Raw genomic sequence first — 23,994 nt, forward strand, 5'->3', positions numbered from 1 at the left:
AGGCCTCTGGGCTCTACGCTCACACCCTCATCCTCTAACCCTAACCCTTCGAGACGCAGAGCAAGAAGGTGAGGAGGCCTCTGGGCTCTGCGCTCTCACCCTCACCCTCTAACCCTCACCCTAACCCTAACCCTAACCCAAGAAGGTGAGGAGGCCTCTGGGCTCTACGCTCACACCCTCACCCTCTAACCCTAACCCTAACCCTTCGAGACGCAGAGCAAGAAGGTGAGGAGGCCTCTGGGCTCTACGCTCACACCCTCATCCTCTAACCCTAACCCTAACCCTTCGAGACGCAGAGCAAGAAGGTGAGGAGGCCTCTGGGCTCTACGCTCACACCCTCACCCTCACCCTCTAACCCTAACCCTAACCCTTCGAGACGCAGAGCAAGAAGGTGAGGAGGCCTCTGGGCTCTACGCTCTCACCCTCAAAACCCAATTGTTTTATGTTGCATGATGATGATGAATACATTTATTATCTATTATATTTTTTACGTTTAAATATCAACATTATCTGTCCATCCTCAGTAAATACTATCACACTCCTCTGACCTCATCTGGTCTTTCCAAAGACCAGAGATGGAATGCGCGCGCACACACACAGAAAGGGAGAATGCCCCTTCCCCACTAATGGTCTCTGCGGTTTTCTCTATGCCTCTGATCAGGGTTAGCTTAGCTTAGTTAGCGTAAGCAGCTAACGTTAGTTTAGGTCTTTAACGCGACGTGGGCATAAAGGAATGGCGAGGATGCAAAGCATGTTGGGTGCATTTGACCCGTTGCGGGAAGAAAAAAAATCTGGGACTTATTTCGGGGTAAACTTAAAAGTCTCTTGTAACATACAAAATAACTCGAGTCTCTTCCTTCTTTGATATTTTTTATGTTTCTCTGATGCACAAGTGGGCGTGACCCTTTAAATGAGCAGGTTTATTTTAGTGGGCATGACCCTTTAAACGAGCAGGTTTATTTTCCACAAGATGGCGCCATTTCTATTCCTTCCACGGCATGTACGGCCACAATGAGATACAGATCGCTTTGGTCGGAACTGATCTGAACATTTTACTTTCCGTAGTTTAGTGACTTCACACTAGAGTAGGAAGTCAAGACACCTCATGGCGTGCACGATGCACGAAGCGATATACGTAAACAAACAGCCTTCTTTGAGCTACCCCCACAACCCAGAGACGGAACCTGTCCTCTCGCTTCGGTTTTACACAGGACACCACAGTGGAGTATTGGCATAATCTAAGCATTTTATCTGTGTGCATCTGTTCTTTGTGCAACTAATACTAATGTTGAAATAATTTAGGGGGTTAAAATTCTGAAAATGAATGAATATTTGATATGTATGGTGAAGACTGAAGTTAATGGTATTCATGAATATAGAACAATACATTAATAGGTCATATTTATAATAGGGCTTTATTGCATGGCAATTTTTGGGCACTACTGAGTCCGGGTAAAAAGATAACATTTGTATATACAATTATTAAAATACATAATTTTTTTTATGTATCCTTTATTTATCCAGGAATGTCCCATTAATTAAAAACAGTATTTAGTTAAAAAGGCATAGATAAAAAAAATACATAAACATGATTAATAAACACAGCACACCTGTGGCCAAAACACTGAAGCCTTGTCCTGCTTTTACGATGTTTGAGCCACTGTCTTAGTGACGCACACCATTCTTCCGCAGGGAACAACCGGGATTTTCCTCAGTGTCGCTCATTTCTTTATTATTATAATTTTTTGCTTGAAAACGTTCTGTCTAGCCTCCGAGTAGGCTACTCTGTTTCTGCCCCCTTCCTGCTGGTTCGACACGTGCCGTGTTGTGTGAACTGTTTTATCCTAAAAGAGTAGTCTGGGTCAGGGCTGTACGTTAACTTTGTTTGCACATAGCACTGGTGCTACAGAGGTTGATAGTTTTGTAGCACAGGCCAATATCTTGTAGCACAAGTATAAAACGTGTTCTATTTGTAACAGTCACAAATGTGCCTATTGTATTTGTGTTATTTAGTTGCAGTGCCATGTTTGGCTGTCATTTTCATGCTGACAAGTTGACGTCACACAGCCAGACACGTTACGTGTAAGGAATTATGGGATTTGGTGTTGGGTGTATGGACTCTACTAGGGGTGGGAATCACCAGTTTCATCACGATACGATATAGATTCTTTGGACAACGATACGATATTTGCCGATATCTGCCACGATACGATACAATGCAGGTGCCTGCGATCGATATGAGATGATATCATAAGCCCATTTAACACAATCAGTAACATTTAGATCAACTCAAAAAAGGTAACGAAAATATAATTTGGAAAAAAATATTTGAGCTCTTTCAGACATTTAAATGAAAAACGATTTATTGTTTTTAATACAAATAGACCTCCTGTTCACTATAAAGTGCCACATTTTGATATATTGAGCTTTAAACTTTAAGTAAAACATTTTTGGAACACGCAACCTAAAACCCCTTCCTCTCCCAAACCGTTCCTGCAATTGTTTCATGTTGCATGATGATGATGAATACATTTATTATGTATTGTATTTTTTATGTTTAAATATCAACATTATCTGTCCACCCTCAGTACATTTACTATCAATATAATATACTCGTCTGACTTCATCTGATCTTTTCAAACGCGCGCACACAGAAGAGAGAATGCCCCCCCCCCCTCCGTCCCAGTCCCCTCTGCTGTCTCTCTCTATCGCTCTGAACAGGGCTTTAGCTTGTTGTTAGCTTATGCTAACGTAACGTTAATTCCGGTCTTAAACACGACGTGGTCATAACGGAATGGCGAGGATTGCAAAGCATGTTATATGCATTTGACCCGTTGCGGAATAAAACAGCAGGGATTTGTTTTGTGTGGCGAAATAGGCACACTATCCTTGCTATGTTTCAATGTCCGCGTTCCAGACGCTACTGCTGCTACTGAGACGAGTACTGCTGTGTGCTGTGGAGCGGATATGAGTTACGACACCACGGATTTAAAAAATAAGAGTATCGAAATGAACTGAGCGTTGCTAGCTGCCGGAGCCATAGTTATTATGGCTGGAGCTGCGCTTGGGCAGAAATGAGACCCGCCACAGGATTTTCAAAATAAGAGTTGCCTATCGCACCAGTGCTACTGAAGTAAATCCATTCATCGCACAGACGGATGTTGCTGTAGCACGTGCGATATATATCTCTCACTGTACAGGCCTGGTCTGGGTGTTACTAAAGTAATGGGGACTGTATACGCATTGTGGGGATGGGGAGGGCCCCCGGTGATCGCTGTGAGTGAGGAAGAGAGATGGGAGATCACTGATGTATAGCGTGAATGTTCCATTCATAACGTGTTTTGCTTCGCAATTGGGATTGTTCCGAAGCAAATAAGTCAACACACGTGAATGCAGCGTGACGTGAATGCATTATTACTATCCTAGGTTCCTGTACTTACAGCAGGATCCATATCAGGACCAAGACTTCTGACCCATTTCCCTCCCAAAGCAGCAGTTTGTAAGATGTAGCATTGCAACGTCTAAAGTGCTCCGACAGATAGAGAGGCCTCTACTGCACCCTCACCGTCTGCTGTCAACGGGAGGTCAAAGTGCATCTCCAGGGTTACCTAAGAACAACAGAGCTATTATGCAACCTGTGTGGCTAGTAGGGCATACAAGAAAATATTGTTTGTTTCCTGTTGGTTGTCAGTTAAAGGATAACTCCACTATTTTGGGAAATTAGCTTATTTAACATCTTCCCTGGAGTTAGACAAGAAGATACATACCTTTTTTGTCTCTGTGCGTGCATTTTAGCTTTGGGAATAGATGCTCCGTTAGCATAGCTTAGCTTCATCACTGGAAGTGAGGCAGGACAGTAGCCTTACAGTGCCTTACAGTGTATTGCAAGGTCTGACATTGACCAAACTTGATATGCATGACCTTGGTGGGCTCTAGGTCAACTCCTGAAAAGGGGGTCAATGTCAGACCTTGCAATCAAAAGTTAGGGGCACACTGAAATTATGGCAAGGGTTATTAGCCCCCTAACTTTTGATTGCAAAGTCTGACATTGACCCCCTTTTCAGGAGTTGACCTAGAGCCCACCAAGGTCATGCATATCAAGTTTGCACGCACAGAGACAAAAAAGGTATGTATCTTCTTGTCTAACTCCAGGGAAGATGTTAAATAAGCTAATTTCCCAAAATAGTGGAGTTATCCTTTAAGGCCATGGGTAGGTAGGGAATTTATTTTATTTTATTTTTTATTTTATTCTTTCCCACGGCGACTATGGATAGGGAATTTCTTAATTTAATTTAAATGTTCACAACAACATGGATGCATGTACTCTGCCAGCATGTTTAATATCCATAATACTAAAGGTTTGATTAAGATTTTTATGAAACTTTATTAAAAAAAATATATAATTTTTTTTTTTTTTTTTTAACTCATAAAATAAATTGGGTCGCACCTAAATCGGCAGGGTCGGTCGGCAACCGGAAACAAACCATTTTTTCTTTTAGGCCTCGGGGTGTAACGATGCAACCTCACAACTAGGGCTGCACCATTTTGGGAAATAATCGAATTGCGATTTTTCGGACAGATATTGCGATTAAATTTGCAATTATAAAAATGTTTTTAAGCAGCCCCACAGAGGTTTATTGTAAAATGCGGCTTGCATCTGGCCTACGCACTGGGTCTGTTCGGGACACCGAGTCTGAAAATGTTTCTTTTTACCTGGGAGTGGATACCGGTGCCCAACGGTACCTTTACTCTCCCTCTCTGAAGTCTAAACTTCACAACAACACAATCTAAAGCCCCTCACCTCCCTCTCTGAAGTCTAAACTTCACAACAACACAATCTAAAGCCCCTCACCTCCCTCTCTGAAGTCTAAACTTCACAACAACACAATCTAAAGCCCCTCACCTCCCTCTCTGAAGTCTAAACTTCACAACAACACAATCTAAAACCCCTTACCTCCCTCCCCCAAACCGCTCTTGTATCTCAATGGGACTTCCTGGTTAAATAAATGAAGAAAAAGAAAATTGCGATTTGCTAATTGCATCGTTCCAGATTTCGATTTAAAATCGATTAATCGTTTAGCCCTACTCACAACGATTCGATTCGATTATGATTATTCAGGCGACGATTCAATGCATCTCTTCATTTGACCACGATTCGATTCGATAAATTTTCGAATCAGTTAATTCCCCCAAATTTTTTTAATATACAAATGTGGCTGCAGGGGCAACTGATTCACTCAGCATGAATGGACTATAGGTCAATAAAAACAATACACAAAAAATATTTTTTTTATTTATTTTTTTTAATATTTCGATTAATTTCGATTATAATTAGGGGTGTCTGATATTATCGGCCTACCGATATTATCGGCTGATATCGGCATAAAAATGTGATATCAGAAAATATCAGTATTGGTTTTCAAATTTATTTTATTTATTTTCTTTACATTTCTATAACCTTTATTTACCCAGGCAAGCAAGTAAGAACAAATTCTGATTTTATTTATTGTCAAAAGTATGCATAATGTTGTGTTAATTCCATGACAAGAGATATGTAATGTTAATTACCTGAAATTATTAAATTTTTTGGGGGCGGGGAAACCCTGCATATATCGGTTGATATCGGTTGATATCGGTATAGGAAATTAAGAGTTGGACAATATCGGTATCGGTAAAAAAGCCAATATCGAGCATCCCTAATTATAATCGATTCTAACATATTCAAATCGATGCATCGTCACACTCCTAGTGGCCAGGTCATTTTAAAACCATAAATATGTAAAACTATGGATATTGTTTTTCACACATCATGGTCAGAAGAAGATCCAGTAGCTGTTAACGATGTTATTAACCCTCTGCTTCACTGCCACACGACAGAAGGTTAACCCTTTCACTGCCACACAACCGACGGCGATGATGGAGCATCGCCGTCGGTTGTGTGATAGTAAAGGGCTAACCTTCTGTATTGTCAACAGTGAAAGGGTTAACCGGCCGCCGTGTGGCAGTGAAAGGGCTAATGGCTGCTGCTGCTTCCTGTGTGTGTGTTGACCAGTGACGGGGCTAATGGCTGCTGCTGCTTCCTGTGTGTGTGTTGACCAGTGACGGGGCTAATGGCTGCTGCTGCTTCCTGTGTGTGTGTTGACCAGTGACGGGGCTAATGGCTGCTGCTGCTTCCTGTGTGTGTGTTGACCAGTGACGGGGCTAATGGCTGCTGCTGCTTCCTGTGTGTGTGTTGACCAGTGACAGGGCTAATGGCTGCTGCTGCTTCCTGTGTGTGTGTTGACCAGTGACAGGGCTAATGGCTGCTGCTTCCTGTGTGTGTGTGTTGACCAGTGACGGGGCTAATGGCTGCTGCTGCTGCCTGTGTGTGTGTTGACCAGTGACGGGGCTAATGGCTGCTGCTGCTTCCTGTGTGTGTGTTGACCAGTGACGGGGCTAATGGCTGCTGCTGCTTCCTGTGTGTGTGTTGACCAGTGACGGGGCTAATGGCTGCTGCTGCTTCCTGTGTGTGTGTTGACCAGTGACGGGGCTAATGGCTGCTGCTGCTTCCTGTGTGTGTGTTGACCAGTGACGGGGCTAATGGCTGCTGCTTCCTGTGTGTGTGTTGACCAGGAGGAGAAGCAGAAGAAGGGGCTGGCAGCCAAGCTGGAGCTGGCCAAGTTCCTGCAGGACACCATCGGTGAGATGGCTCGCAGGAACAGGGCCCAGAGCGCCGGGGCCGAGACCCAGCAGTTCTCCACCTACGTCCAGCAGGTCAGTCCCTGGGGCCAGCCCCCCCTAACGTCCAGCAGGTCAGTCCCTGGGGCCAGCCCCCCCTAACGTCCAGCAGGTCAGTCCCTGGGGCCAGCCCCCCCTAACGTCCAGCAGGTCAGTCCCTGGGGCCAGCCCCCCCTAACGTCCAGCAGGTCAGTCCCTGGGGCCAGCCCCCCCTAACGTGAGGAAGCAGCAGGTCATCAGGAAGTAGCAGGTCATCAGGAAGCAGCAGGTCATCAGGAAGCAGCAGGTCATCAGGAAGTAGCAGGTCATCAGGAAGTAGCAGGTCATCAGGAAGTAGCAGGTCATCAGGAAGTAGCAGGTCATCAGGAAGTAGCAGGTCATCAGATCAGGAAGTAGCAGGTCATCAGGAAGTAGCAGGTCATCAGGAAGCAGCAGGAAGTAGCAGGTCATCAGGAAGTAGCAGGTCATCAGGAAGTAGCAGGAAGTAGCAGGTCATCAGGAAGCAGCAGGTCATCAGGAAGTAGCAGGTCATCAGGAAGTAGCAGGAAGTAGCAGGTCATCAGGAAGTAGCAGGAAGTAGCAGGTCATCAGGAAGTAGCAGGTCATCAGGAAGCAGCAGGTCATCAGGAAGTAGCAGGTCATCAGGAAGTAGCAGGAAGTAGCAGGTCATCAGGAAGTAGCAGGAAGTAGCAGGTCATCAGGAAGTAGCAGGTCATCAGGAAGCAGCAGGTCATCAGGAAGTAGCAGGTCATCAGGAAGTAGCAGGAAGTAGCAGGTCATCAGGAAGTAGCAGGAAGTAGCAGGTCATCAGGAAGTAGCAGGAAGCAGCAGGAAGTAGCAGGAAGCAGCAGGAAGTAGCAGGTCATCAGGAAGTAGCAGGTCATCAGGAAGTAGCAGGTCATCAGGAAGTAGCAGGAAGCAGCAGGTCATCAGGAAGTAACTGTTTCCCTCTCCGCCCCCCCCCCCCCCCCCCCCCCCCCAGGTCCGCCACACGGGGGAGCAGCCTACGACGAAGGACATTGTGAAGTTCTCCAAGCTGTTTGAGGACGAGCTGACCCTGGAGCACCTGGAGCGCCCCCAGCTGGTGGCTCTGTGCAAGCTGCTGGAGCTGCAGCCCATCGGCACCAACAACCTGCTGCGCTTCCAGCTGATGCTGCAGCTGAGGAGCATCAAGGCCGACGACCAGGTGAGGAGCAACAGTCTTAATGAGTCCTGCCACAGGTGTATAATGCAGGGGTTCCCAACGTGGGGGTCGTGAGCTGCCAGATGATAAAAAAATAAAAATAAAAATGTTAAAAAAAGAAATTATAAAAATTATGCAGTCAGGCCACTGAACTTAGAAGCAGGCCAGGCCAGTGTTTCTAGTTGCAGCAGCGCAATGGTTAGATAACCTAGGTGGGGAACAACCAGGAGATCACTGCAACTCACACAAGTTGGAGAACTATCTCTCTCTCTCGCTCTCTCTCTCTCGCTCTCTCTCTCTCGCTCTCTCTCTCGCTCTCGCTCTCGCTCTCGCTCTCACACACACAAAGGGAGCCGCATGTGATTGGTGGAGGCGGGACCCTTACAAAAAAATGTTGTTGCTAATCATTGACACATGCTAGCCTGTAATAATCCCCCCCAGAAAAAACTACTTTGCATTTGATATATTGCAAATATATGCCACCACACACACTGGCATTTAAAGGGGAACTATTTTACTATTTCTTTCACTATTTGGGCACTTTTACACAATTCCTGTGAGTCTATGGAACACCTCTGTAATATATATATTTTTTTTATTCATTGTTTTGTATTTCTAATCAAGTCCTCAAAAACAGCATTTTTCTACCTCAAGATCTCGAGCTGTTTTGAGCCTGGGCTCCTAAACCACTGCGCAGCGTCGTCTGCTGAACATTAACATGCAGCAGAGTCTCTCTGACATCACATATAGGCACATTTTCAAACGACTCAGTTCAGTGAGGGTGAATATTGTGAGAGGAGAATTGGAAGAATGCGCCAATATGAGAATTTTGAGACATAGATCATATTAATATAAGTTCACATAGCTAGGAAACAATGCTAAACACTCAAAAAGGCCATTTATAAGATAGTTCCCCTTTAAAGTGTTAGAATTATAAAATGACTATGTGGTGTTATGATCAGGGCTGAAGTTGAATAAAAGATTGTATTTTTTTCAATCTGACATTACAAAAAAACAGAAAATCCATCAAAATCAGTGTTGTTGCTAATCATACATATGCTAGCCTGTTTATTTTTTGATCCACTTTTTCTCCCATTTTTCTATATTTTCTCCCATCCCAATTTCGTATCATCCAATTCACCCCTCCCCTGTCACGGACGCTGTTTCTTGCCTCCCACAAGCCGGCTGCAATGTGGACTAAGTCATACATAGCACGAGTCCCCTCCGGTACTTGAGGTAACAGCAGTCGCATCTTTCCACCTGCGCGGCTCGATCTATCAGCGTCAGGGGTCTGGGCTTTGGAGCCCTGTCGCTTCCTGATTCTACTGCGCAGGCGCACCAACCGACCTGTAGGAGTCGCTGTCCACAACGCCCGATCCCCACCCATCAGTTTCCCTCCCCCTAATACTGCCAATGTGTATTAGTGCGGACGACCAGCTAAACTGAAAGCAATGTGGAGCGCTGGGCTCGAACAGGGAGGCGTACCTGTTCGAGCCCAGTCTCCAGTATTCGTGGTGAGCCCCTTGCCCACTGCACCACGTAGCCGCCCATGCTAGCCTGTTTTTTAACAATAATTTGTGATGCCATCACAAACACTGGCATTTAAAGGGTACAAATAAAAAGATTCCTGCACCAGAATGCAGGAAATGAAGTCTTTGTAACAAAAAAATGTCCTGGTGGGGGACCCCCAGACCCCCTGCTTAAAAAGTGGCCTGACTGGGGCTATATTTTGCACTATATTTCCTGGCCTGAATGATTTCCCCAGTCCGGCCCTGGTTAAAAGCCTCCAATGCTTATTAGTGTGTGTGCGTTTGAACGTTTGCATGTTTCAATCATACATTTCCATTTATAAATAAAAAAATATATAAATGTTTTACCTCCTACCTCCTCAATAGTGGCGACTAGCGGCCTCCAGGCTCCAAAACAGGGGGCAGCGACGGCTGCCAGACATTGACCTTGGATTAATAGGAACCCAAGGAGGACAATACACTACCTGAAGCATACTGCACCTTATGTGACACTGTGAATATATATTTCATTTAGTTAGATAGTTAAATTATATTGACCAAATTGTTTACACTGCTGTGTTGTTTTTTACTACCTGTACCCCCCATGCCCCATGCCCTTCCCCCATTATCAGTATATTTTTACTGTATTTATTTCTGTATATTTTATTTCATTTTTATTCTATTTACTCTACTCTTATCCTAGGCAACTTGATTGATTTGTGTTATTATTCTAATTCGTGACCTGTCCCGTCTAAATGTTTAAATGTTGAGCGATTTGCAGTGTCAAATTTCCCACGGGATAATAAAAGTATTTCTATTCTATTCTATCTATAATAGTGGGGGTCGCGGCTCTCTGACACCGTTATTTGGGGGTCGCGGCCTGAAAAGTTTGGGAACCCCTGGTATAACTATTTTTTTTAAATATAAAGTTTGCCAATAGGGATGTATCAATAGTATTGGCAGTGGTAGTAGTCGTAATAATAATCCACTATATTTTTTTTATTTTCTAAAAAATAAACCAGTTCAACACAGGTAACAACTTTGGCTTAATTTCTTTGATGGCTCAAATGTCTGCTCTAGTCCTGTGGTTCTCAAACCTCTCCTCGAGACGCCCCAGCCGGTCCATGTATTTGTTAAATTCCACCACCAGCACACCTGATTCAACTAATAAAGGGCTAGTTAAGTTGAATCAGGTGTGCTGGTGGTGGAATTTAACAAATACATTGAACGGCTGGGGTGCTTCGAGGAGAGGATTGGGAAGCTCTAGTCGATTTTGTGTTTTGAGCACAAAGTTCATCATAGATCTAGCCTTTTTATTTTGTTCTCAAAGTGCACCAGATTGATGCATTTAACTTTAAAATGTACAAAAAAATTAAGATTCCAGGGGAGCATGCCCCCGGACCCCCCGAGAGGGTGGGAGGTTCACCCCCCATAGTCTGAAAATCCTGTGGGAAACACTGAGATCTCATTGTTTTTGTCTACCTAAATGTTTACTGGTTATTGTGAGCGATTTGTAGTGCCAGATTTCCCTCAGCATGAATAAAGTATTTCCATTCCATCTCATTTGTTCCCGAAATGCTTTCTCCGAGAGCAAAGAAGGGTTGAAGCGCCAGCTATAGCGTGTCTGTGGCAGTGCCAGCTTTACCAACATCGGGGTGTTGCTCCCTCAAGTGTGCTCGGGAACTAAACCAGATGGGTAGTGTGGAAGCTGGCCAGCGGGGGAGGGGGGAGGGGACTATCGTTCTCGGGAACGGAATAAAATAAGAAGGGATAAAACTAGTAAGAGTAAAATAACATGACATGTGAAGGGATACAACTAGTAAGAGTAAAATAACATAAAATAAGAAGGGCTAAAACTAGTAAGAGTAAAATAACATAAAATAAGAAGGGCTAAAACTAGTAAGAGTAAAATAACATAAAATAAGAAGGGCTAAAACTAGTAAGAGTAAAATAACATAAAATAAGAAGGGCTAAAACTAGTAAGAGTAAAAGAACATAAAATAAGAAGGGCTAAAACTAGTAAGAGTAAAATAACATAAAATAAGAAGGGCTAAAACTAGTAAGAGTAAAATAACATAAAATAAGAAGGGCTAAAACTAGTAAGAGTAAAATAAGATGAAATAAGAACGGCTAAAACTAGTAAGAGTGTAAAAGAACATAAAATATGAAGGGCTAAAACTAGTAAGAGTAAAAGAACATAAAATAAGAAGGGCTAAAACTAGTAAGAGTAAAATAACATAAAATAAGAAGGGCTAAAACTAGTAAGAGTAAAAGAACATGAAATAAGAAGGGCTAAAACTAGTAAGAGTAAAATAACATAAAATAAGAAGGGCTAAAACTAGTAAGAGTAAAATAACATAAAATAAGAAGGGCTAAAACTAGTAAGAGTAAAATAACATAAAATAAGAAGGGCTAAAACTAGTAAGAGTAAAATAACATAAAATAAGAAGGGCTAAAACTAGTAAGAGTAAAATAACATGAAATAAGAAGGGCTAAAACTAGTAAAAGTAAAATAACATAAAATAAGAAGGGCTAAAACTAGTAAGAGTAAAATAACATGAAATAAGAAGGGCTAAAACTAGTAAGAGTAAAATAACATAAAATAAGAAGGGCTAAAACTAGTAAGAGTAAAATAACATAAAATAAGAAGGGCTAAAACTAGTAAGAGTAAAATAACATGAAATAAGAAGGGCTAAAACTAGTAAGAGTAAAATAACATAAAATAAGAAGGGCTAAAACTAGTAAAAGTGTAAAAGAACATAAAATATGAAGGGCTAAAACTAGTAAGAGTAAAAGAACATGAAATAAGAAGGGCTAAAACTAGTAAGAGTAAAATAACATAAAATAAGAAGGGCTAAAACTAGTAAGAGTAAAAGAACATAAAATAAGAAGGGCTAAAACTAGTAAGAGTAAAAGAACATAAAATAAGAAGGGCTAAAACTAGTAAGAGTAAAATAACATAAAATAAGAAGGGCTAAAACTAGTAAGAGTAAAAGAACATAAAATAAGAAGGGCTAAAACTAGTAAGAGTAAAAGAACATAAAATAAGAAGGGCTAAAACTAGTAAGAGTAAAATAACATAAAATAAGAAGGGCTAAAACTAGTAAGAGTAAAATAACATAAAATAAGAAGGGCTAAAACTAGTAAGAGTAAAATAAGATGAAATAAGAACGGCTAAAACTAGTAAAAGTGTAAAAGAACATAAAATATGAAGGGCTAAAACTAGTAAGAGTAAAAGAACATAAAATAAGAAGGGCTAAAACTAGTAAGAGTAAAATAACATAAAATAAGAAGGGCTAAAACTAGTAAGAGTAAAAGAACATGAAATAAGAAGGGCTAAAACTAGTAAGAGTAAAATAACATAAAATAAGAAGGGCTAAAACTAGTAAGAGTAAAATAACATGAAATAAGAAGGGCTAAAACTAGTAAGAGTAAAATAACATAAAATAAGAAGGGCTAAAACTAGTAAGAGTAAAATAACATAAAATAAGAAGGGCTAAAACTAGTAAGAGTAAAATAACATAAAATAAGAAGGGCTAAAACTAGTAAGAGTAAAATAAAATAAGAAGGGCTAAAACTAGTAAGAGTAAAATAACATGAAATAAGAAGGGCTAAAACTAGTAAGAGTAAAATAACATAAAATAAGAAGGGCTAAAACTAGTAAGAGTAAAAGAACATAAAATAAGAAGGGCTAAAACTAGTAAGAGTAAAATAACATGAAATAAGAAGGGCTAAAACTAGTAAGAGTAAAATAACATAAAATAAGAAGGGCTAAAACTAGTAAGAGTAAAATAACATAAAATAAGAACGGCTAAAACTAGTAAGAGTAAAAGAACATAAAATAAGAAGGGCTAAAACTAGTAAGAGTAAAATAACATGAAATAAGAAGGGCTAAAACTAGTAAAAGTGTAAAAGAACATAAAATATGAAGGGCTAAAACTAGTAAGAGAGTAAAATAAGTAGATGGTATGAGAGATAAATGTCCTCCAGGTTCAGCTCAGTTCGGCAGGTTGGTTTGTAGACCTCACAGAGATGTGAGAACACTGGGTACTTTTGGCCACGACGTTTTGGAACATTATGTAACTGTGTGTCTCTCCCACTCTCTCCCTCTCTCTCTCTCTCCCCTCTTCTCTCTCTCCCCCCCCTCTCTCTCTCCCTCTCCTCTCTCTCTCTCTCTCTCCCTCCCTCTCTCCTCTCCCCCCTCTCTCTCTCCCCCCTCTTCTCTCCCTCTCTCTCCCCCCCCCTCTCTCTCTCTATCTCCCCCCCTCTCTCTCTCTCTCCCCCCCCTCTCCCTCTCCCTCTCTCTCTCCCTCTCCCTCTCCCTCTCTCTCCCTCTCTCTCTCCTCTCCCTCTCCCTCTCTCCTCTCCCTCTCTCTCTCTCTCCCCCCCTCTCTCTCCCTCTCCCTCTCTCCTCTCTCTCTCTCCTCTCCCTCTCCCTCTCTTCTCTCTCTCCTCTCCCCCCCCCCCCCTCTCCCCCCCCCCCCTCCCCACAGATGATCTCCACAGAGGGAGTGTCTGCCCTGAGCGTGCCCGAGCTACAGGCTGCCTGCCACAGCAGAGGCATGAGGTCGCTGGGTCTAACGAGCCAACTGCTCACAGAGCAACTGCAACAGGTAGCTCTCTCTCTCTCTCTCTCTCTCTCTCTCTCTCTCTCTCTCTCTCTCTCTCTCTCTCTCTCTCTCTCTCTCTCTCCTCTCTCTCCCTCTGAACGGGAGTGGTTCTTGTATAGTATGGATAAGGACACATAGTACACAACATAAGGATACATAGTATGACTTCCGGTTAAGCTACAACATGTAGCACACGCATTTTGCAATTGCTCCGCTCCCACTAACGCTAATTTCGTTTAAAAACATTATTTGGACAGTAAAGAAAGAGAATAGACCACATCGTATGTATTGTTAAGACCCTCTACTAACCATATCAAAAGACAATATGGTTAAAGGTGGAAAGAAGGCAGAGAAAATAACTACGGCAACTTCAACGGCGCAGGACGTAAAAAAACGAGAAAGACGCGTCCTAACCGTCGCTGGTTCTGAGCCGACGGCGACAAGCTCCGTGGAGGAGAAGGAAGAGGACAACTTACCGGGATCATCGATTACGGTCCCCGAAAGAGAGTCAATAGAGACCAACATAAAAGAAGGTACAGATTCAAGCTCCGTGAAAGGGAGAGCAGCCAGATTTATGGATTCCAACGTCACTGCATCTATCTACCATATGCCGCCAACTGAAGAAAGCAGAAATCCACCCGATTTCAACACACTGTCTAACCTGATGGTAGAACAGTCTAACCTGATGAAAGAACAGATGGTAGAACAGTCTAACCTGATGAAAGAACAGATGGTAGAACAGTCTAACCTGCAGATTACACACATCAAGGCGCTCGAGGCAAACGTCGATGCTAAATTCGATCGCATCGAGGCTAAATTCGATCGCATCGATGAGAAATTAGAAGAAGTCAAGAAAGCGATCGATGCACAGTCAAAGCGAATCACGACAGTGGAGATTTCGGTGACAGAAAACACAAAAGCAGTCAAGGCGAACGAAGGTAGCATGACAGAGTTGGGAGAAGAGATGGAAAAAGTGAAAGATGAATACCGGAGGGAAATAAAATTGCTTAAAAACGAAGTGATGGAGAGGCAACTAGAAACCCATCGTTACCACAGGCGGAATAACATCCGCATTGTGGGGCTTGATGAATCAGTGAACTGCGATGACATCAACTTTCCAAAAGAGTTATCAACGATTTTGGAAAACTCCGATCCAAACAAAGTGCCAGAAGTGGAACAAGTTTACAGAATTGGTTCCCAGGGGCAAAATATCAACGGGCCGAGAGTCATCATTGTCACTCTGCGGAAAACTACAACAAGGGATGAAATCATCAAATATGCTCGCAACCAACGTGGGAAGCTGAAGTATGGTGATAAACCAATATTTATCTACGAAGATTTGAGCAGAGAGGCCATCATCCGACGTCAACCATACAAAGATGTGATGCAAAAGCTGTACATAGCCGGCTACAAGCCAAGGCTAGCATATCCGGCGCTGTTATCATACTTGGGCAATAACGGCCGCAGGTCAGGTCCATTTACACCCTTTGAAGCTGAGGATTTCCTGAATCAAAATGCAGAAAATAACCCAAAGCATGACGAAAATGCCGGAATCAGTTAAGCCTCTCTCTAAATATATACCAGTGTTGGAATGACTTTATTGTGTTCATCAATGAGGTCATTCCACCAGTGTTGGAATGACATTGTTGTGTTCATCAAAGTAGCAAACGATATGCAAGTCGTCTATAACAAAGTGTACTGTGTATAATACGTTTCATAATACATTATAATTTCAGTCTCTGGTCTCTGAGGGGACAAATAAATATCAATGCAAAAAGATCTATCTGGAATATTCTGGGTTTATCGCTCAAATGCCCTGGGTCTCTTAGATCATTCTGGAATGTAAAATAGTCTAGGCACTAGTATATTCTACAACCTTCTAGAATATAAGGCACCATGACAACGAAGCATACAACTCTAACAATAACATTCGGTGTGCATACACATAGCAGATAATAAATTAAACGAAGTGCAATCAGCCCTTAATAATACTTTAAAATTATCCACACATAAACGTATGAGCACAGCAAGGTTATTCTAACAATTTAAGTAATCACTCCATTAAAGGCACATTGAAGCGCTAAAAGGCGCTGCTTTTCTATCTTATCTAATCAGTTAAATCGGTTCTAGTGGCTTCTCCACGTTGATAATTATTTATCTCTTATTCCTTATCTATATCTTTCCATTGATTTTTATTTTATTTAATTTTTTCTTCTCATTACTCTATATTTTTTAAATATAATTTAACTTACATTGTTCTTTTCCAATGTTCTTCACATTAAGGTGTCAATATTACTATATATTTTTTAAATATATTTTAACTTACATTATTCTTTTCCAATGTTCTTCACATTAAGGTGTCAATATTGATCTACAATCTTTTCCTTTTTTTTTCCCCCCCACACGTTGGTGGAGGGTTCAAAGGAATATGTCGATAAAGGTTTATTCTCTTTTTATTTTATTTTTTATTTTTATCTTTAGGTTATTTATCACAATACTTCATTACAGTAAGGGAAGGTGCAAGACCAAAAGCGACATTCTATTGCAATAGAATGGAAATGTTAGATCCTATGGCAATGAGCATAGGAAAATTAGGATTACAATGCTCAGGTTGGGCAATCCGGTGGACCATGGGAGAAAGTCAATCGCGGAGGATGTGTTCTTGGAACACAGGCATGTTCGACTTTCTGGGAGAGGGGAAAATAGGGGATTTTTATTTGTATATATATATGTTTTTAAGCTCAGCTCTCAACGGGACCTCATTAATTGGATGTGCATCTATTGTAGCTTCATACTCCAGAAACATTACCAAAAACTACACGAAAACATGCATAGACTATGGCTAGTTTGAATATAATGGTATGGAACACCGGTGGGATAAACAAACAACACAAGCGCAAAAGCGTGCTTACACTGATGAAAAAAGAACATGTGGACGTGGCTCTATTAAGCGAAACGCACATTTTAGAGGGAGACATAAATACGTTAGCGGATAACATATACCATAATATTGGTCACTCTTCTTTTGCTACGAGAACTAGAGGGGTAGCCATAGTCGTCAGACGCAAATTAAATATCGAATTGAAAGGGGTATGGTCGGATGCTGAGGGGCGCATAACTATAGCTAGGATTATACACAATAACAGGAAAATTGCATTGGCAGCGGTATATGCCCCGAATTTGTACGAAGTGGGTTTCTTCACTTCACTAACAGGAGAAATGTTAAACCATCCCGAGTACTCATATATAATAGGTGCGGATTTTAATGCCATTTGGAACCCAAGGATGGACAAAACTTACCTTTCCTTCTCCAGCGAACAAAAGAATTCATCTAAAGCATTAAAAGATTGGTCGAAATCAACAGGAGTAACTGATTTATGGCGTTCACTTAACCCCATGACCCGCAAGTACTCCTGTCGTTCGGCGAGACACAACACACTATCCAGAATTGATTACGTCTTTGCATCCCCGAGAATATTTGATAAATACGAAGTGGAAATGACACCCAATGCGCTATCAGATCACTGCTACTTAATCCTGAAAGCAACATTTGGTACACTCTACCCGGGCCCCAAGATGGCGTTTTAATTCGATGCTGCTTAACAACAAGGAATTCATTACACAAATTAAAGAAGCTCTCACAGTATTCCTACAAGATAATGCTAACTCGGTGCAAGATCCCAGAATATTATGGATGTCGGTAAAGAATATGATCAAGGATTTCTCGGATAGATTTACCTCCATATTGCGCAAAAATCAAAACACAAAACTGTCTGAAATGGAAACGCTTTACTCAACGCTTTTTAATTCTTTAAAATACAACAACTCTACTAGACTAGATAACCAAGTTAACATTCTAAAGACAGAGATCAAAGCAATGTACAGACAAAAATCGGAATTGCAAATACGCAGCACTAGACAACAGCAGTACTTCCAAGGTTCTAAACCTAGTCACCTATTAGCCATGCGACTAAGAATTAATGCAAAATTTGCAGATATAACTGCCATTAGGAAACAACAAGCTCTAGTAACAGAACCCAAAATAATAAACGATACATTCAAAGAATTCTACTCCGATTTATATAACTCAGAAACGACCTTTGATCAAGACAAATTAGACACATATCTTAATCAAATTACTCTCCCTAAACTTACGGATGAAGACGCTAAACAGTTAGAAGTACCGATCACATTAGAAGAACTCAAGAAGGCCATATCCGGAATGAAAAACGGCAAAGCTCCGGGAATTGACGGTATCCCATCAGAAATGTACATTTCTTGCTGGGACATATTTGGACCCTTATTACTAAATATGATCTTATACTCAGTCAAAGAGGGAAGCTTCATTGAACACCAAAATACCGCACTCATTTCAGTTCTTCACAAAAAAGACAAAGACCCCACTGAATGCGGTAGTTACCGTCCTTTAAGCCTCCTCGGAACCGATGTCAAACTGTACTCTAAGATATTAGCCATCAGATTGCAAAAGCATATGACGTCTTTAGTTCATACGGACCAAACAGGCTTCATAAAAGGTCGCCTGATCAATGATAACATAAGGCGAATACTGCACGTACTAGATACAGACAAAGAGGACATCACACCTAAGGCGATACTATCCCTGGATGCTATGAAAGCATTTGACAGGTTGGAATGGTCGTTTCTATGGGCAGTATTGGAAAGGATGGGGTTAGGAAAAGGTTTCATTGATATGATTAAAGTACTATACAAGGACCCATCGGCCAGGATTACAACAGGCACATTCATCTCCGATATCTTTCCGGTATCGCGCTCAGCCAGACAAGGTTGCCCTCTTAGTCCCGGACTATTCGATCTATCATTAGAACCTTTAGCACAATTTATAAGACAATCCCAACACATAGAACCAATAGTAATCAAGGGCACACATCATAAAATTAGTTTATATGCGGACGACGTAATATTGTTCATGCAAAACCCCAACAACACATTGCCGCTTATACTCAAGTTGATAGAGAACTTTGGTGATTTATCGGGATTTAAAATAAATTGGCCTAAGTCGGCTTTTCTTCCTCTTAACACCAGTGCAAAAAAAGAGACAACCCTCCCAGGTGCGATACCCATGGTCAAACATTTCAGATGCTTGGGTGTGGAAATATTTCCCACCATAAGACAAACGGTGAAGCACAATTACACAAAAATACAGAACAAAATCAAGGACGACCTGGACAGGTGGGCAAAACTTAAAAACTCAGTACAGGCAAGGGTATCAATAGTTAAGATGGATGTATTACCAAGAATCAATTTCTTCAGCTCAATGCTTCCGTTACCTCCTCCAGAGGGCTACTGGAAAAGATTACAAACCTCCACATACAAATTTATTTGGAATAACAAACCACCTCGCATAAAAAGATCCACCGCACAGAGAAGTAAAGCAGACGGTGGCATGGCAGTCCCAGATTTTTTACAATATTTTAATGCCTTCACATTAAGACCATTGAAGAAGATATGGTTTGACCCCGAGGCTTTGGTATCTTGGAGAAAATTAGAAGAAAACATAGTAGCCCCACAGAGATTGAAAGACATAGCATACACTAAACTTTCAATCAAGCATTGTGAGCGAGAATTTGGCCCAATAATAACCCATGCAATCAGGACATGGCGGGAAACACAAAGGAAATTTCCTAACCATCAAGTATGGCATAATCACACTCCCATATTCAATAACAATGCTCTCTTAATGGGAAAACGACCTATAAGATTCCCTGTATGGGAAGAAAGAGGCATACACTCATTAGGGGATATTTTTAATAACAAGGGCCTCTGTAGTTATGTCGAAATATGCATAAAGTTTAACCTCACCGAGTCCACATGGCTTTTTTACATACAGTTACGACTTTGTATGAGATCTCACGGTGTTCCATTACACATACCAATTGAACACCACAGATACCACAAATTTTTCTATGAAAGAGATACATTGGGAGGTTTTGTATCAGGTTTTTATTATCAATTACTAACGTCCTCGTACGAAACCCTTCAACTAGACAATGTCTGGAGGAGGGATATACCAGACCTGGAAAATGACTTTGATTGGCAAGGAGCCTGGGCAAATGTCCGACTTACATCAAGGAACCCGGATCATCAACAAATCAATCTGAACTATATTCACAGGACATACTTGACTCCTATAAGGCTGTGCAAAATGGGGCTTATACAAGACTCCAAATGCTCCCAATGTACAAATGGGGACGAAGGAACATTTATGCACATGTATTGGGACTGCCCACCAGTTAAGGCATTCTGGAAAGATGTGTCCCAACAATTATCAATACTCGTATTTTGGAATATACCTGTACACCCCGCGGTATTGCTATTGAATGATGTTTTTGAGTTTGCAGTGAACCCACAACTAAAAAGATTGGTTTTATCGGGTATCACAGTAGCTAAAAAACTGATTGCATCACGTTGGTTTCAACCGGAAAAAATGTGCCGGAAAGTGTGGTTTCTTACATATCTCGATGTGATATATCAAGAAATATCAACAGCAAGAATTCTGGGGCTCAATGAATCCAAAATGTTAATGTGGTTAGAAGTGGTGGAGAGAATAAAAGCTAGCCTATAATGGTGATGTCTGGTTAGGAGGGAGGGATAATGGAGGTACTATCCAAGAGGGGGTCCGGGAGGGGGGGGTTTGAGCTGGAGCATATGTGTGTAGGGTTTTAGAAAATAGGTATTAGGGGTATATTATATACTAACATTTATATAATTGTAACTTCGCTGGATATACACGGTATACGGTTAAAATGTTATTATTGACTATTTTTGTTTTATCCTGTTTCTGTACTTGCATATATTTTAACTACCTTTACTGAAAGTTTCATTATACAGTGTGTGTTGAGTACTGACTTTTAATAAGTTTTGTTTTGCAATAATAAAAAAAAAAAAAAAAAAAAAAAAAGGATACATAGTATAACTGTAGATTGTATTGTATAGTATTGTATAGCAGTGTACATAAGACCCAGTGCCTCATCCGTAGCTAACAGTGTATTGCACTATCGCAGGACCTTAGCATGTCTTACCATGCTTTTTGTAAACTTATGTACATTATACCTGTTATGTCTTATTCTTATTACTTGTATTATTGCACAAATGTCTTATTCTCATCCTATTTTATTACTTGTATTATTGCACAATCGCTGCGGGCATGACCCCCCGCATTTCACTGTATTTGAAATTTATTTGAAGGATAAACCCCTTGAGATATGCTATCTCGTTTTCAAGGGGATCCTTAACATAGGATACAAAACATACAATACAATACATAACAAAACAAAAAAACAAGACAACAAATGCACTTATACACTGACAGACGCTCTCCCAAGCTCACTCCCACAATCCACACTGATTCCTCCCAAGAGGATCACCAATATATATATATATATATATATATATACAGGCATTAAAGCGTTCCGTCTTGGGACGGATATCCGTCCATTTGATTTGGAGATTCCGTCATTTGATTTGGAGTCGTGACGGATTTTAACCTGAGCCAATCAGAGGCGTCAAATATCCTTTTTTCCCCTACCGCGGCCGCACCAAACAGTCATTTGCGAGCAATCGGCAAATTCTCAGGCAAATGCAACCAACCAGAAGGCGAGATTGTTCTGAGTTTACAGCCCTTTCACCCGCCTCCGCTGTGCTCAGCACCAATGGGAAGCGCCCATTTTGAGACTCTCTAGCGTCTAGCTCTACTCGCGAGTAAACTTGACTCATCAACACCATGCGGCAACTTTTTACGAGACCGTAAGTTCATTTGACTTATTCTAGTCTAAAGAAACATATATATTGCTATTGATAAATCTAGGTAACGTGAATGCCACAAAACGAATGCCTTTTGTTAATCAGAACGTTATTTACGCGACAAGCAGTGTGTTGTTGTCGTTGTTGTTGTTGTTGGTGGTGTTTCGTGTGTGTGCTTGCGCCGCTCGCTTTCTGATAAATGTATGAATGTTGATAAATCTAGATAACGTTAATGCCACAAAACGAATGACTTTGTTAATCAGAACGTTATTTGCGGTATCAATTGTTTTTAAGCTCAATAAACGTCTTTCTCCCATTTGTCCGGGAGATCTCTGGGTAACAGTACTGTATATTTGCATATCATATATGTCACAAATGTAACATTACTATATACCTGTATGTCATGTATGTCACTATGAATTGAAAACGGGGGACCCTGATGTAAACAAGACGAACGTCTTTCTCTGGTCTGCATCCCCTTAACAATTGTGTGTATTGAGCTGTACTGTATTGTACCCATTCTGCAATCTGTTAAATATTGATTGATTGTTATTAACAGATTGCAGAATGGGTACAGTACAGCTCAATACACACAATTGTTAAGGGGATGCAGACCAGAGAAAGACTTTCGTCTTGTTTACATCAGGGTCCCCCATTTTCAGTTCATCATAACATATATGACACACATGACATACAGATAGACAATACTGCTACATCTATACATTTATGACATACCAGATTTACAAATACAGTAGCCTATTGTTTGTTTGTGATACAAAAATAGTCTAAAAAGAGTATATACATTTGACGAAGAAACTGTACATTGGAGGTGGTTGGGTGGGATGGGGGGGGGGGTTGTAACTATACATTGGATTATCGACAAAACCTTACTTGGTCCCAAGAAGAGGGTCTCGTGTATTAAATAAAGTTTTCATTCATTCATTCACTCTGGATCTTGTAAATCCAGTAGCAATACACACAATTGTTAAGGGGATGTAGACCAGAGAAAGGCGTTTGTCTTGTTTACATCATCAGGGTCCCCCATTTTCAATTCATAGTGACATTTATGACATACACAACATACACATGACATCATGACATTTATGACATAGGGACATACATGCCTTACAGGTATATAGTAATAGTACTGTTACATTTGTCACATATACGATATGCAAATATACAGTACTGTTACCCAGAGATCCTAACAGTAAATATATACATATGATGAGGAGGAGACTGTACATTAGGAGGGGGTGAGTGAGTGGGTGGTAAATAAATATATACAAACGGTGGGGAGGAGACTGTCCATTGTTGTTGTGGCATAATTGCGAAACGTGTTTAGTCCCTTGTTTGTATGATAACAAGCCATTTAGTTCATGGTTCAAAGTGGGGAGGGGTGCTAGCTCGCCATCAATCAGAAGCTAGCCACAAGACTTGCATTCACGCTCTCCAGCACACAACAGTAGGGTCTCTATAGTCACAGTCAGGACAGTAGGCTCGCTCTACAAGTAGGCTCCCTTAAAACGCTAACGCTATTAAAAAAAAAATACAGTAGAGGTTAAAATAAGAATATGACTTGGCCAGAAAAAAAGTTCAGTCAGGAGATTTTTTTTTGCTTTAATCCCTGTATATATGTTCCCTTATAAAACACAAACAAAATTATAATTTGATCTGAAAACGACATTTAAGCCCTAACACAGTAAATCAATAACAAGTGCAAGTAGTCTGTAGATGAGTGAACAAAGATATCTTGAATAACCGGTAAGAGATCTGAGTGAACTAGGCAGTTTGTTCCAATCAGCTGGTGCTTTATATTTAAAGGCAAGTCGACCGATAGCTTTGATGGTTCGAGGTATACTATACTATGCTTGTATGCTGTGACAAATAAAACTCTTGACTTGACTTGACTTCTCTCTCTCTCTCTCTCTCTCTCTCTCTCTCTCTCTCTGTCTCTTTCTCCCTCTGTCTCTCTCTCTCCCTCTGTCTCTCTGTTTCTTTTTTTCTCTCTCTCTTTCTGTCTCTGTCTCTCTCCCTCTTTCTCTGTCTCTCGTCCTCTCTCTGTCTCATTCTCTTTCTCTCTGTCTCTCTCTCTGTCTGTCTCTTTCTCTCGGTCTCTTTCTTTCTCTGCCTCTCTCTGTCTCTCTTTCTTTTTCTCCTTTCTCTCTCTATCTCTCGGTCTCTGTCTCTCTAT

The 23,994-nt window shown here is 41.1% G+C and overlaps 1 protein-coding gene across 2 annotated transcripts in view; it reads left to right on the top strand.

Moving 5' to 3' along the window:
- The window catches only part of LOC311231273 (LETM1 domain-containing protein LETM2, mitochondrial-like), a 38,950-nt gene that overhangs the window by 10,819 nt on the left and 4,137 nt on the right, over positions 1-23,994 (top strand). For both annotated transcript variants that reach the window (XM_084338271.1, XM_084338272.1), the window contains exons 5-7: positions 6,613-6,753; positions 7,700-7,903; positions 13,902-14,021. In XM_084338271.1, the coding sequence (XP_084194397.1) occupies positions 6,613-6,753; positions 7,700-7,903; positions 13,902-14,021 (465 nt within the window). The remainder of the gene's footprint in view (positions 1-6,612; positions 6,754-7,699; positions 7,904-13,901; positions 14,022-23,994) is intronic.

This window comes from Notolepis coatsorum, assembly GCF_963971535.1.
Source record: "Notolepis coatsorum genome assembly, contig: SUPER_6_unloc_1, whole genome shotgun sequence".
NCBI lineage: Eukaryota > Metazoa > Chordata > Actinopteri > Aulopiformes > Paralepididae > Notolepis > Notolepis coatsorum.